Source organism: Neopsephotus bourkii, unplaced genomic scaffold (assembly GCF_033783945.1).
Source record: "Neopsephotus bourkii isolate Nb327-2 ecotype Australia unplaced genomic scaffold, CSIRO-AGI_Nbou_v1 NB_1780, whole genome shotgun sequence".
Classification (NCBI taxonomy): Eukaryota; Metazoa; Chordata; class Aves; order Psittaciformes; family Psittacidae; genus Neopsephotus; species Neopsephotus bourkii.
Window position 1 is genome coordinate 6,842,454 of NW_026902254.1, and position 16,827 is coordinate 6,859,280.

The 16,827-nt window shown below is 39.3% G+C and overlaps 1 protein-coding gene across 1 annotated transcript in view; it reads right to left on the minus strand.

Annotated features, from left to right (window-relative positions):
- Window positions 1-1,623: 1,623 nt before the first annotated feature.
- The window catches only part of DHX15 (DEAH-box helicase 15), a 47,719-nt gene continuing 32,515 nt past the window's right edge, over window positions 1,624-16,827 (minus strand). The window contains exons 8-14 of the mRNA XM_061379714.1: window positions 16,648-16,797; window positions 16,405-16,513; window positions 15,084-15,275; window positions 11,729-11,851; window positions 9,514-9,704; window positions 3,371-3,540; window positions 1,624-2,189 (exon numbers count right to left, since the gene is read on the minus strand). Coding sequence (XP_061235698.1) covers window positions 2,072-2,189; window positions 3,371-3,540; window positions 9,514-9,704; window positions 11,729-11,851; window positions 15,084-15,275; window positions 16,405-16,513; window positions 16,648-16,797 — 1,053 coding nt within the window. The 3' untranslated portion in view covers window positions 1,624-2,071. The remainder of the gene's footprint in view (window positions 2,190-3,370; window positions 3,541-9,513; window positions 9,705-11,728; window positions 11,852-15,083; window positions 15,276-16,404; window positions 16,514-16,647; window positions 16,798-16,827) is intronic.

The following is a 16,827-nucleotide window of genomic DNA, read 5'->3' on the forward strand; positions in this document are numbered from 1 at the left end:
TGCCCCCACCGGCAGGAGGGGGAGCAAACACTACATACTGAGTGGACCTCAGGTACCTTTGAGCAGGGATCCAAACCACTCAGATGTTTAGGAGCATTAGGGTGAAAGCAGTTTGCTCCAGGTCAGGATCCCCATGTTTTAAAATGGACACTCTTGTAACTGCTCAGATAAATTCAACCAGCTTAACATGTTACAGATCAACCTCCCTTCTTCCTACTGAAAACTGTTTCATAGGGCAGGGAAGTCCAGACCCATCCCACAGCACCTGAAGTAGGGGAGACTCCCCCCCTCACTTACAAAACCTGAGGTGCTCACAGCCCCACTGTGTAGCATAAATTCACTCAAGTGTTAATTGTTAGACACGCTCTCTTTCACAATACTGTTTGCATTGCTAACAAAGTTTTAAGAACTTCTCCCCATTATATAAATGGCAATTAAGAAAAGAACAACCCTGGAATTACTGATTCCAAGTAATTTCATAGCCAACTGCTATGATTTAAATAGGATTTCCCAAAGATCAGTGTCCTAGATCAGTCTAACAGGTTAGCTGCCAGCTCTGCAAACACAGCCCAGGGTTGCTCCAGCCTCACAGCACAGCAGCAGTGCAAAGCTCCTGTTCTGGGGGAACTTCCCTCATAAAGAGCTGCTCCAACTCCTCTTTGTCAGAAGGGTCAAACCTCATTATTGCTAAAATCTGACCAAATATGTTTTTAAGTATGTTTTAAAACGTAAATATGTTAAATCACAGGTTTGGGTTGGAACGGACCTTAAAGCTCATCCAGTTCCAACCTCTGCCATGGGCAGGGACACCTCCCACTAGACCAGGTTGCTCAAAGCCCCATCCAACCTGCCCTTGAACACTGCCAGGGATGGGGCAGCCACAGCCTCTCTGGGCAACCTGTGCCAGTGCCTCACCATCTCTTCCAATTTAAAGGCATCCCCCCACAACCTACCCCTACATGCCCTTTGCAAAAACACCCCTCTCCAGATTCCTTGTAGGCCTCCTTTAGGTTCTGGAGGCTGTTCTAAGGTCTCCCCAGAGCATTCTCCTCTCCAGGCTGAACAAACCCAGCTCTCTCAGTCCGTCTTCACAGGAGAGGTGCTCCAGCCCTCTGATCAAATCTTACTACGAATTCCACATAGGTTAAGCTTTCTCAAAGTGAAAATGCAGTCAAATTGTATTTCACTAAAAATCACTACCAAATTACAGTGACACAACAGTATTTGTCCTGTAGTGTCACTGATGCTCTTGTTTGTGTCACCTGCACCTGAACACTGCCCAGCAGGGGAATTTCTCACTGGCCACAGGCACTGCACAGGACACAACTACAGCTCTGTCCAAGAACGATCTAGGGGTATGTTGGAAGAAAGAAGTCTCCAGAAACATCTGCATGCACCTCGTCTTTAAAACAACTTCCTACGTAACTTAAGCAGGTTTACCAGGGATCAACACTGCACGCACTGTATCCAAGTCATCATAACCTGTTGCTGCAGCACCTGCACTTTCAACACTAAAATCCTTAACTACTGCCATGTCAGTAAAGCAGCAGTTCCATGGGGCACTACCTGGTTCCTTACCTTCTGATCAAAGCAACAGAAATACTGACATAGTGTGGCACCAAATTAGTATAAATAGACTTTATTGAAGTCAGTACCTTCGTACTGAGGCCGAAGATTGTGTCTACATAAGCACAAGTTGTAACATTTCACAACTTCTAAAAGGAATGTCAACAATTACAACGATCATGCATACCATGGTCGATAATCACATTTTTAGAAGCATTTTCAACCATTTCTAAAGAAATGCTTGTAACATTGTTATATATAGAACTACTTTCAATAAACTGCAAAACATTGATTAGCTTTTCCAGTATGAGCTACAGTGTCAACACAAAAGGGAGGCATAAATGTTTAATTTATGAAATCAGAATGGAATATTTACTGTAAAGAAAAATTAAAAAGCTTTCAAATAAAGGCCATTATTGAACCAAAGTGAAGAGCACAACTTGAACTTTGAATCCTTTCGTCTCTTAAAGCTGTCCTCTGAGTAACTTCAGTTCAAAGCATAAATTCAGTACTGTGAGTATTCCTTGGACTGAAGTTTGGCAATGATGCGATCCAACTGTCTCTTTGCTTCGCACTGTGGAAAATTGCTCATGTCATAATATTGTGGGGCAATTTTCACCAGCCTGTCAAGAAAGCAAAAGTTTGTTACCAATACTCAAACTTTAAGATGCATCCTACAGAAACTCTGCAGCTGAGGGAAACAATTATCCTTCATTTTCAGCCCATCTGTGATGCTAAGATCAATGAAAGTTTCACACACATTTACATCTCAGTCCCATCCTTTGCCAGCACCAGCGTCCAAGGCAAGAAAGCATGCACAAGCTTTCCTTCTCACAAGATGCTTTCCTCCTCACAAGAAGCGTGCACACACGTGTCCCTCACAGGCCTCACTGCTGTCTCAGTATGTGTCACAGCAGCCCCTGAAGTCAGAGCTGCTGCTCCACGTAGAAGCCCACAGGAAACAGAGCCTACCTCAATACTGATTTGTTCATGAGCACAAAGTTGAATGTTAACTGATTTAAGCTTAAAAACACAACCAAGGCCATAGGACCCCACCTTTAGGCTATGCAGCGCTTCCCAAGAAAAGGATTTCTGAGGAAGGATTCAAATCTTTTCCATTAAATACGGCAGGCTGTACACATACTTATGAACTCCTTCTGCACTACAGCACTATTTCAACAACTGAAGAGCCTCATGTGTCCCCAAAGCTTGTAACTTGGCAGTTTAAGTACGACCTTAAAGACAAGCAAGACAATTCAGATTTTTGCTTGTCTGCACAAGATCAGGCCTCTAACTTCCTCAACAGAAACTCTATTGACAAATAGACATCAGGACAAGGGAGGTTGTACCTCTTCCCATCATATTTTAAGAAAGCACTGAATCCTCCTCAGATCCTTCTGGAAAAATCTGAGACATCTACTGCAAAGAGAGGACCTCAATCCTGAGAACAGAGGCATCTAATGGTATCTCTTAAGTAAACAAGTGGGTTCTAGGACATCTCCCCAAACCTAGCGCCTCCAAGCAGCTCCTTCCCAGCAGGAGTACCACAGTCACTGGATTTAAGTCAAGCATTTCCCTGCACTCTGCAGAGAGGCCACTTTCACACACAACTCCCACAAACAGGAACAAGTATCCACAAAGAAAACCTTTAATCATCTGCAAGAGCTCAAGTCCACGCCATCATTGATGCCATGACTATTCTCTAATATTACCTTCAGGAGAAGTGACAGGAATTGCCTCAATTTAAAAAAGAAAACCAAGAGCTTTACAGTAGGTCATGACTGGTTTAAGACTTCTGGCTTACCATTCTGGCTTGATGTCTGTACATGTCCTGATGTAATTCTTTGTTGTAAGGACAAACTCATTGTAGAGCACCCATTCTGGTTTATGATCAAGAACAGTGGAGGGATGCAACTGCACCACCTGGTTGTCTTTCACTGTTAAGTAATGCCCCGTCCGTTCCAAATGTGCCACCTAGGGACAAAGACATTCTTCCATTACCATAGGAAGTGATTTCAAGCCGACTCTCAAGCGTTCTACACACAACACACTATCCCAACTTTCAAATCTCATCTAAATTTGGCACATTACTTGACCACTTCAACCATTCAGGCTTTTTTATAGACACAATCAAGATGCCAGATGTTTCTGCTAACTGCCATGGTTAAGTGTATACTCTAATACACAATTCAAGCAACATACAAAAATAGTTACCACCTAAAGAGAAGAAACATTATTAGAACGACAGCAAAGCAAAGAGAATATCAAAAGGGAGTATCTATTGGACAGGTTAGCGACATCCCAAAAAGTCAGCCATGGTCCACTACAGACACCTGCTTCAAGAATTTGATCACGGCAGCTACTATGGGACTGGAAAGCCACAACACTGTGCTTTCAAGTTCTTATTAGGGCAGTGTTTCAGCAGTAATTCTACTGATGCACATATTGTTCTGCAAATCTTCTCACAGTGGCCTGAAATACGTCAGTCCAGTAGGAATGAGAAGTTTGGCATGTCAGAAATAAGAGCAGCCTCGTTACAGCATGAGGTTCAGAGCTGGAAAATGTAGGTTCAGCAATACACTTCTGCTGTGACCTTGGTGAAAATCAATTAACCTCTCTCTGACTAAGCTGCTTCCTCTATGAAAGGGAATAATGCCTCCCTCACTGAGATGCTCAGATACCTAGCTCATTAAGATTTGTGAGGAAGCAGACAGTTATCCTTAAAGGATATCCTCTGCAAGAACAGATAATCTAACAGAACAGGTAACCAGAATTAACCTTTTCATATTGGCAATTCAAGATGACCTCAGTACTTATTTCATTACATATATATATATATATACACATACACACACAAATACCATAAAAAAATTAAGCAGGATGGACAATGGGTGAAAGATGTTGAAAGACATTTTTTATCAGGTCATGGTTAGCTGCTTTCCTTTAATGTAGGCTGTGTACTTCCTTGTTTTCCTAATTCCTTGCTGTATCTCACCTTTTTCTAGTAGATTAAAATCCCAAGACTTCTAAAGCTACTTTGAATTTTAAAGTCAGAGTATCTCCTTAGTAACACATTGAGTGTGCTTCCCCTTTAATATTTTATGCCATTAATATCCAGAACATGTTTTAGGAGCGGAACAAAGTATTTCAATGGTCTGCAAAGCTTTTCACCCAAGATCTTAACAATAACACTGTTACCTTACTTGAAGTCCACGGAGTCAACAGAGGCTCTTTTCAATGGAGATTAACAGCACTCTGTAACCATTTAGACTTAATTTCATCCAATTCAACATTTGTGAAATTAAGTAGCAGTACAGCTGCAAACCAGACTAGAAAAGACATTCATCTGCCATAGAACCGTTTATTTAGGTGTCATTCTAGAAAACAGCTCGCTGTTAAATTTAAACCAACACAATTTACCTTTAGCACTTCAGTCTCACTCAGATGTATTAAGACATTGAGGTCTAATTAACTCGTTTTCCCAAATACGTATGATTACTATCCTTATAAATGACATGGAGAAAGAAAAGAGCTGTATTTGTTTATTTCGTGTAATTCTGAACTAAGGAAAAGAACATTCAGAACTAACTAACTAGGCATACTCAAAGAAAAAGAAATGCTACAGAGAAGTACAGTTGGCTCTTTATTTCAAGGGAAGGACAGCAACCGGAATAACCCCAATTAAGAAAAATGTTTCCTTGGAACACAGATACGAGGGATAAGTCTCTATTAAGTGGTTACATACTCTTGTGACTTATTTACATCCTGAGCTAACACTGAGCTACAGTACTTATCCTATTTAGATTCTATAAAGTACTGCTGTCAGCACACAGATTGGTGAAGAGTTTCAGGCCCAGCAATGGCAACAGCATCACAAAACACGCAGACTGACACTACGGCTGCACCACAGGCCATGACGATCCAGCAGTCAGCTACTGCATCCTCCTGCTCCCTCCTGGCCTGAGCTGTTCCTGCGCAGCTAACTGAGCGCCAGCTCTGCTGCTTCTCCAAAGGGGGAAGTGGCTTGCCAGATCACAAAGCTACAAGAATTTAGGGCTCAAGCAAGCAGCAAGGTTGATGTAAGGGAAGAACAAAGACCCATGGGAGGCAGCATATGCATCTACACTCCTCTGAACCTCAGTGCCTGTAAATGTACTGATGGTTGGGCCAGACGTCCTCTAGAGGTTACTTCCAACCTCAACCAATCCTTTGGTGATGATTCTGTGATATTTTTCAGAGCATAAAAAGCATGTGCTTCCATAGAAACCACAGCATTGTAAAAACACACTCATTTTTAAATGAGCAGTGGTAGTAAGCAAAATACACACCTGAACCCTGCAATCATCAAGGAGTCCATCATGTTATTAGTACAACACATTTGTGAATTATTCTACCTGAATGAAGAATGGTGCTTTAAGTGGGGAGAAAAGCTATTAACACTATTGACTACTATGAGGAGCTACACAAACACAACTCTCCAAGGATCATAAAGAGCCAAGCCAGCCCAGGTTGCTCTGCAGACTAAAATAGGCCACCTGCTGATCACTTAAGAGACAATTACAAGCCTGTTACTAACATGACAAACCCCCATGGAAACAGTGGCCACCACAGGAAAACGTTTTAGTTCACATTCTCCTAACACAGGCTTCAGGGATGTCACAATTTCATTAACAATAGCACACCTTCCTCTGAAATTTTAAGTGTGCTCGTGCTTATGTATTCTCCATCACATCACTGAACCTAGAGAGCCCAACCAGGGGTCGTTAAAATCAAACACTGGCAATCCTAATGCATTCAAAAGGGCAAAAGCAAGAAGAGTATTGCCAGATCCAACTTTTTTTAGATTTAAGGCTACAGATTTTGGCAGGCTGGTCTTGACAGCCTAGAGAAATTATTGTATCTTGCCTGTCTTTTTGAAACAAGAATGGTAGCATGCACCAAAAGAGCACGGTCAGTTGCTTGGATTTCTGCTTGCAGAGCATGCAATAGTGTCTCTGAAGCAATTAAAAAATTTAAACCATTCTTCTGCATTAATAAAGCTCAAATGAATACCACTAATTGCACTGGTGACCACCTTCATGTCATGGCTTTATTACCTTTCTATTGTTGTAGAAGCCAGATTACATAAAGACTTCAAAATATACACCATTCTACACACAGAATAGCACCAAAGACAGAACAGCAGTAAGAATGAGATTGTAAAAGTACTGACATCTAAATTCCTGTACAGCACCACATCACTGAAATTCATCCTAATGACCCTGATATACCCTGTGATTCCAAGCCATGTTATCCAAAAAAGGTTCCAGCCTTGATTTGAAGCCACCACAGGACTTTGATCAGTCTTTAAAACCTGACTTAAATTTCCAGCTCTATAGTCTTGTTCTGCCTTCAGTACTAGCGCAGAAATAAAACAACAAAAGCTTAAGACAACTGGCAATCAAACTCAAAAAATCACTAGAATGAAGATGACCCATCTTTAAGGTACTCTGGCATTTGCTTGCCTTTTCCAATTCAACTGTAACAATTTCCTTCACTTACTTCCTGTGGTATAATTTTTGCTTAGTCTTTTCCACACACTTATTTCAGCTACACGTCTATTGACGCTTTAGAAATTATAAGCTTAGTTTTCCTACTTCTGTTGAGTGAACAATCATCTACATCACTAGTTCTTGAGTTCTGTTGCCAAATTACAGATGTGTTACAGATCTACGATTTTCCAGTCCCTCCCCTTTAAGGCAGGATATATCTAGCACTTAAGTATTGAGAAGATGGCATTTCTGTGGTATACTTTATTTTAAATGAGCAGATTCTACAAATACCACTCCTGCTCTGTTTTACATATTTAGCATATTCTGAGGCATGACATAGAAATAGTTACTGAAAAAAGTCAAAAAACATTTTTCATAACAAAAACTAGAAGAAACCAGGGACATAAGAATTCTGTAAGACACTTAACTTGTTGTTAGCACCTATCCTTCCAAAAGTTTTCCTGCATACAGAACTGTTGGTAACTTTAACTTATTTTGCTGTTCCTTCTGCTTGTCTAAGGATTTACTGGAATTCAAGTTTGTATTTAAATATAAAGGGTAAAGACATGATGTGTCACCACTAAAATTCCACATTTATCAGTCACTGACACACAACTGAAGGTAAATTTACAGTACTCAATACCAATTACATAATTTGCACTATTTCAATAGTTAATACAGACCCTGACATCAACCATAGGTCCTGATTACTACAGGAACTTTACAGTAAGATTTGGTGACTCTTTAAGACACAGAGGCCATTACCAAAGTATAAAACAAAGCAGGCAATGAGAACTACTTCAGAACAAGGGCCACTACTGGTTTTAACACTCCATTTAAACCTTAACAAGTTTGAAGAAACAACTTCTGCCATGTGTTGCCCACAGACTATACTATTTACAGGGCACGCACACACTTTACAAGTGCTCAGACTTGGCACTCTACTCATGCTCTGTACTAAGAGGACAAAGAACAGTGTATGCATTTCCTTACAGGGCTTTCTGAACATGGGCCCCCAAATGGCAGAGCCAGAACACCTGCTTAAAGAGAGCAGAATGTGCACATGGACTGCTTTTTAAGTACTTCAACTGCTGGTAAACAACATCTCTTTAGTATATATATTTTAAGTTTTCTACTGAAAGTTATTCAAAACAACATGGAATTCATGAGAGAGTTCAGTCAAGGTCAAACAGGTAGCACACTATCATGGAGATTAAAGAGTCAAAGACGAAAACAAAATAAAAATGGACTCAAACACATCAAAGGAGAAAAGAAACTGTTGAAACTGCTTCCACTCCAAATGCCTTCAACAGGTTTGCCATAGCTATCCCTTGATTCAGCCCGAAAAAAAAAAAACATTTGGGCAAGAGGGCCATGGAAGCCAAGGAGACTTCTGGAAGGGCTTCCATTTTCATCCATGTGAGCCTGTATTTGTGTTGTGAATAGTAGTATAGTCAGATGTTTACCTCCTGAGCAGTAGAGACTAAAGTGTCTTTGAGAAGATTTACAGAATTAAAAGGTGTAGGGGGACTGTGTGCTAAGGCATCCCCAAGAAAGATGAAGAAAACAAGTGCTGAAAGCAAGGACTGAACACAGTGACTCCCATTAAAGTTTCTGTACTCCTGGATCTGCAAAAGCCAGCAAAGGGACTCTTCTAGCCCCAGGGATAAACACCAAACAGAGAAAAGAAAATAAATCACAGCATTAGGGGACTATGACACCAAAAGACTCCACCAAAAATAAAGCAAACAAAAAAGGCAACACCAAACCAAAACACAAGAACCACTAACCAAAGAAAAACCTCAGCCTGCATTCTCGCTTGGAGACATGCTTAACATGAAATGCGAAGCAACCAGGCAGCAGCAGTGAAGACTGCCTTCCATATGTCCTGCTTCAAGAGGCAAGTGAGTTACAAACAGCGTACATCTTGAGAGGACAGACCTGCTCCAGTACTTGTGACATATTTTTAAAGTGAAATATAAATATGGAAAAGTATCACAAATACTCTCCTTCTACAAGGACTACATATAATTAGTATTTACATACAGCTCCATTTCCCCTACTTGTATCAGACTACAAATAGTTTTAAAACTACATTTCTGTAGTTAATTTGAAATGCTGTATGAAGTTCCTTCCCCAGTTATTGAGAAGTTAGTAGCCAATTCCTGATTAGTCCTGCCAAAACCAGTATTTTGGTATGAGGAAGACTGCCTAAAGCTTCTCTACCAAGTAAGATTTGCCTAAAGAATGTACTACTGAAGCAAAAACCAAGTAATCCAACAAAGACTAAGAGGCAATAGAGTGAGTCATATATTTTAATTAACATCCATAAAGTTTTGATAAATTCTAATAACCATCTTAACATTAAAAGCCATCTGAACACCGAGCTATGTTCCTTGCAAGGATGCATACATACCTGCATGAAATACCCAGTAACTAATGCCTTTCTTATGTTGATGTAATAGTCTCGGCTGGTAAAGTCTGTACTTCTACGAGGCAAATTAAACCTATCCATGATTCGTGACAGCTGTTGGCGTACATTGTCTGCAGACATCAGGGACCTGTAGTTAATGAAGTTGTCATAACACCACTGAACCGACTCATGATCTGCAACATTAAAACACATGAATCAAAAATGAGTATTTAGTCCAATTAGAGCAACTAAGTAAAACAGCATCGGATCGATCAGTCACAGGAACCAGAAAAAAAAATATCCACAAGCTTTCATATATGACAAGAGTTCTTGGTTTAAGTCATTTTCTTGCATTACAGATAACTTGCCCAAATAGTTTTCTAGTCAAGCAGCATGTGGTCAGGACAAAGTAGCTCCCTCACCCCCCCCCAACACAATATACACACAATCACTGATGTTTGGCTGAAATATCCCCACCAGTAAATGTGAAATAAAAATAAAATAAAATAAAATAAAAATCACACCCCACACCTACAAAAATCATCTTGTCAGTCGGCACTGTAAAACGTAACTGAGCTTCAGGAACACTGCATCATCTTTAACTGCAGCGTGCAGCGGACGCAAGAAGACTGTACACAATTACACTGCATTTGGAAAAAAAAAAACCCTCCTTAAACCCAAGTGCCTGTTTTAACACCAAGAAACCCAATTCTCCCTACCAATTCTGCTGCTTTTGAAGTGACGCTCTTCTAAATTTTTGTTACTTTAATAATCCAACAAAAAGTGTTAACAAAAAGTATCTCTTGTACAGAAACTATTACTAACTTGCACTGAAAAGGTTTCACAATAAGAAATATGTTTAAATTCTTTTTGTGCTTTGTATTACAGAATATATTTAAAATTAAGTTTGAATGCTGAAGTTCTTGTACACTAGCCAGCAGAATCACAGCTGAAGTACCACAGCATTTGCGCCATTTGAACTGTGCAAGTTAGATGATCTGTAACTGGTTTATACTGTTCTAGATACAAACAGTAGCAGCATTTGGTCTTCTGATCCTGAATCCCAGAAATCCTACTCAATTTCACAGTGAAACTGAACAAAAGATTATTCCCCAAATAATTCCATCCCTCAGGAACCAGAGCGTAAAACCAGTGCCTTCCAGCAATATCTCCCCACCAAAACACATTCACAAGACATACTAGATCCTGTTCACTAAAAAGCTAATAAGAACAAGCAAAAGGTGCCTCCAACTCCCAGTTGTTTAGTATAAGTTTCTCAGCTATTGTTTCAAACAATTGTGAATACTTTTGTTTGAATTTTACTCTGAAAATCGATTTATTTAGGATTGCCACATAAAGTGGTAGATTATTTCAATGCAAAATGTCTAGCAAAACTGCAGCAGAAAGGGACACCCACTTGGGTTTCTTTTTACTCAGGATAAAGACTGTTGCTTTTCTGTTGTTTACACATAAATGCAAATGGAGCACTCAAGTTAACCTGGTTGGCAGTTAAGAGTAATCTTTTTCCTTACCACCAGGATAAGTCACTGTTAAAAAAGCATACCACTTATGTAGCCATTTTTCCTAGCTTCCCCTCTTCATTCCCATCTTTTTCAAGTTGCTAAAATATACTGTTGAGAAGGACGGCATATTTTCCCTAGTCCTTACACAAAAATGAGGAAAATGAAATAAATATATCCTAGGGCTTTACGATACTACTTGTTGATGCATCACCCATCTGCCTCTCAATCCATCCCAAGGCCTTATTACAGAATTTCTAACTGTATTAAAAAGGCTTTGGTTCTATTAGCATATTCTTCAAATGCACTGTATTTTCTGCTCTGCTCTCCCTGAAAATTAAGCAATTAAGCAGATTTTGGTATAATTAATGTCAGATAACAAACTTCCAATATTTCTTAATTATAGGCACATTTACTTCCTTCTGTCCAAGGTTACCCAGCACTGATTTAGAAGCCTGGCTTGCCTCCACACTCATCAGTTTATTACATGATTATCTCGGCTAGTTTTTTGGGTTTGTTTCCATCCCAAAGACAAGCAGCACTTAACTTTTACATACTCAAAACAAAAAAGCCTTTAAGACCACAACAGAATGGCTTGGAAAACAAGCCCACACCTCTCATCTGTCCCCGGAACCCAGAACAAAAGCTGGCAGCACAAACTATTTCGAGTGATTTTGCTAAAGCAGGTGCACACTTACTTTGTTTGAAAGCATGGTAGACATTCAGCAACGTCAAATGATCTCCATCTATGTGGGCAAACCTCATCTTGGCTTCATCCGCTGCTTTCTTTGCTTCCGTGGGGCGAACAAAACACTGTGGGACTAAACAAGGTTGGTATGGGCCCAACACAAACGCCCATATCGATGAGTCACGCATTCACAGATAGAGGAACAAGGCCTAGCTAGGTCAGTTCACAGAGCATAGGGCAGGGCAGGATGGCCTCCAACTGCATCTTGGACTGTTTACTACCATGATTTGGTACATCAACACCTACCCACATCTGTAAGACAAGAGGGTTTCAAAGCTACAGAGTACCTGATTATTCAAATAGAACTATATGTAGGCATCAAAATCTCTAGTCTGAAGGCCATCAAGGTTGTCTATGTATACTGGAAAGCTAAACAGATCTTGGCTCAAGACCCAGTGCTGATAGCTCTACCAGGAGTTAGTAGCCCATGTATCAATGCTTTAATTGCAACTGCTTTCTCAGAAACCCTCTAAGGACAGAGTGAAGAAGATAGTTCTGAAACTGTACTGCACTAGTACAGTCTAAACAAACATGAGATTTATCACAAGTCTGCTACCAGACAGAACACAGCAGTGAAGTCAAGCCCTCTTCCCCAGATGGTATTGTTATCAGCACTGGTATGCAGAAACATGTGAATGAATGCATTAATAAGTCTAAAGGTTGTGATGGTAGCGGTAGTGGTGGAAGGTTAAACTGTCCTTTGGCACTACTTGAAATAAAAACAAAACAAAACACCCCCGCAATGTGATGAGCTTTCTCCATCATTACTATTCTTACGTAAGTCTGACTCAGTCCAACTTGAATCCAAAGAACTGTTTTAATGTTCCCTTTCCAAATACAGACTACCAAAGGCCACAAATAGTACTGCAACCAGCTTAATTCATGGTCTGTCATTCTTATAGGTTTGCAATATCGATACTAATATTCAAGATGTAATTATGAGACCCTCACTTTAGCAATCTACAGAAGAAAACAAAACCAGTTTGGTTTTAAAGTAGATGTAATTCTTAAGTGGTTAATTTCAGTTAAATTAAGATGCTAAAAATCCTTTATCCTTTTCCAGCTGCTTGGGACTGCTGCTTGGGACTACACCAGTCTCTTCAGAACTAAAGTCCACCAAATCGCATGAGAACACCTTTTAGCACCTCATCTGGTGCTAACAGATGAGGATCTTTTTGTGGGTAGTTATACTTTATTCTTAAATTCCCATTAAAAGCCCCCAAACACTACATTTCAGAAATCTGCTGAGTTGAATACTGGATGGAACTTGAGGAAAATAGACACTGCAACACTGAATCACATGGTAACAAATCAGGACTAAGACACTAAAGAAAATGGAAATGCAGGTGGAAAATAAACACCTTATATTTTGAGCCCTGCATTTGAAAGCAGAGAAAATATAAAGCATATTTTAATCTCAAACTCAGACTAATGAAAGGAAATTCACAAATATTCTGGCTTAACTCACTGCTTTGAGTAAATAATAGCACTTTCTACCTCACAGCACCACACCACAACTCTTACAAAATGAAGTATGACCATTTAATCTGCCCATTTATTCAACCTATCCTCTGCTCTCTTCTGGTACCTAGTTTTTCCATACAGTCCAAACTATTAATACATGGATTGCTATTAGAGCCTGACAATCTTTATGGAGACTTAAGACACCATAAAATGCAGTTATGCCACTAGTTTAAAAAATTAAAAAAGTGGGTTTTGGTTGTTGAAGGTTTGTTTTGTTAAGAGCAGAGTTAGATTACAACCCATACATTACCCACCTTCAATCCTTCCAATCCTCCCCATGCCCCCCCAAGTAAAAACAACAAATAAAATCAAAAAGGCCTTATTTATCGTAGAATGGTTTGGTTTGGAAGGGACCTTAAAGATCCTCTCGGTCCAGCCCATCCCACTAGACCAAGCTGCTCCAAGCCCCATCCAACCTGACCTTGAATGATGCGAGGGAAGAGGCAGCCACAGCTTCTCTGGGCAACCTGTACCGTGCCTCTGCACCCCCACAGTAAAGAATTTTTTCCTTCTATCTGATCTATGACATTTATTGTGCCTTAAAACATCAACAATAACAAAAAAAGTACCATGGCCTGGGAAAAGGGAAATAGAAAAAGGACTAAGACAAATCAGTTTAAGACCACAGACAAAAATAGTAGACTCACTGTTCTGTAGTAGTGGGGAAGAGAGAAAGGGAAGACAAAGACAGGCACCAACCTACCACCACCTCCGCAATTAAGCCTACCATTTAATTAAAATAATTACGATAATTCTGCCCTGCCCATCTGCTCTGAGTCTGAACAATCATAACTCTGCAACAAACATTTTAGCTTGTGCTTAAAAACTTTCATATTAACATAGCGTAAGGCTAAACTGAAGCAACAGATTTTACATTTAGCCAAAACATATTTTTTAATCTACTCAACCAAGTTAAACAAGTAAGCAGCACACCTGCACTGTGCAGAGCCTGCTAAAATTGCACACTCAAAAGACAAAAGAGTAATTGTAAGAAATCCCCATTTTCGTAACAGGCTGAATATTGCCGCTTGTCCTATGACAGCTAACTATAAAATGAAGTCAGTTTTACAGAACTGGGAAATGAAATACTCTGCTTGCTTGATAACATTTCTCTCTCATCAAGCTCTCTCAAGCAGCAGCTCTGCTCTGATGCAGTGCTATTCACAGAAAGCAGCAGCAAAGTACAGCTGTGCACATAAATTAATTCTTATAAATATACATCCTTCCCCAAAGTTTTTCTTCCCTATAAAATTAATGACTGTTCTTCAGCTTTACCACTTAATGACTGAAACAACGCATCATAATTTCATGTACAACCTTATAATTTAATATAAATTAAACTGTAATAGTTTTGGAAATACTGGGATTTATCAAAGTGCAGAAGAATGCACAAGACAAAAATAGATTTTACCACCTTAAAAACAGTGGTTGAGCTGACATTCCTGGTCTTGACTATGAGCCTGAAGAGAAATCTCTGTTGCACTAGCCTGATTTCCACCCCCCCATCAACTTATATACATATATATACACTTTTACCTGAAGTTCAGAGCAAATTGTTTGACCATTTTATGTTTGTTTATTTCTTAACATTACTATTCATTAGCTTCTAGGTCTCTATGTAAGCCCATATGGATTGATTAAACACCTGTGTGTTTTTAACAGACATTTCTAATTTTACTAGAAATATATGCATATTATTTATGGTTTTGATGTGGCAAACACAAATTTTCTCCCAAACTGAAGATTTATATTTTGTTTAGTATCTCTTTCTCTGCTATTACCTGACAACATGGCGGTAATAGATAGGACCTCATTAGAACAGTTGTAGTCACAACTTGCAATAACCATTTTAGCCAGTTGTGGGTCCAGTGGAAATTCAGCCATCATGGATCCCAACTCAGTCAAGTCTCCATCATCATTTAAAGCAGCTAGATAATTCAAAAGCTCTAAGGCTCTCATCAGAGTTTCAGGAGCTGAAACAAAAAAATATTCAGGTAGGCACATTAATCAAACTACTCTGAATACCTGAATAAGTAAAAAGTGAGAAAGCACAGAGTATTATAAGCCATCTTATTTTTCATTATCGATTCAACTGACTTCCAAACACAAAAGTGGTAGCAAATTGAGTTATATACATCCAGACATGGGTGGGTGGGCATCACTTGTTTAGAAGAGCTCTTAACTGGATCAAAAGGTTTGAATATTTAAAGATCACTGCTTTTCAAAAATTCAGACAGCAGTGGAATTGTAAAATATTCACTATCACAGTAATATCACACCCTCCCACCACGTACTGATGCACTCCCCCTGTTCCATTCAAAACAGATGGATACAGTCCTAATATCTTATCCATGTCCATTTTAGGTATCTATAGTCCTTCACAAATCTAAGCCTGCATTCCTCAGTGAGTGTACATCACACCCACAAAAAAAAAAAACCAGAAGGAAAACCAAAATGCTTTCCTGCTAAAATACCATACATGCTGCACAGCACAAAGGATTTAACTGTTCCATACAGCTATTTAAAAGCATACAGATTATAAATTATATTTTTATTTTAGGGGGAAAAGCAACCAAGTTTAATGTACTTAAACATGGCTGATCTACATTTTTAATTAGCAAAATAACCCAGTTAAAGAACGTATGAACATTTAACACTATTAAAAGGGAGACACACATTAACTTCATAGTTTCAGTAAAAACATGTATTCACCTTTAAAAATACTAGCCAATTTTATTTACATACAGTTGTTAACTGATGCACAATTAGAATGTGTAATCAAGGTTACATGTAAAAAAAACACAAATTATAGATTTTCTAATGCCCATAATTTTGTCTTATCCTCTGCAGGTAAGGGATATTCAGTAGATTACTCAGTTCCATTTAAACCGATTATGCAGACAGAAATGTAAGTTGCTTTTGATAACACACATATCACTAGATTTTAGGATAAACAAAATATATTCCTTGCAGATTAAAAAGTGAAAAAAAACACCAAAATACCTTATATGATGCTGTTAGGTAAAATGTTCACCAAAATAAGGGTTTCAGAAGTTAAAAGCATAACAGTTACAGTAGGCAAGATAAAAAAGAAACAGATACCTGGAGGATCCATAAAATCAAAGTGCACCAAATCATCTATGCCAAGCTTCTTAAGCTGCAGTACTACAGATCCTAAGTTAGACCTCAAAATTTCGGGGTATGTGTTGTCCTGTGGTAGGGAGAGGAAAAGAAAGAAAATTCAGAACACTTTAAACTACACAAGCATTCACACTCTAATTTGGTTTGGTAGCAAGGCACTAGGCTACCTGTATTGATCAGGAGCTCTTATATATGCATTCTTACCTGCATTTCAGTTTTGTAAGCCTTCTCTGTATACAGCCTGAAGCACTTGCCTGGCCTAGTACGACCAGCACGGCCAGCTCGCTGCTGAGCAGAAGCTTTACTAATTGCAGTCACCAAGAGAGACTCGACTCTGATCCGAGGATTGTACACCTGTTTGAAAGTGGAATCAGAACAGGAAAG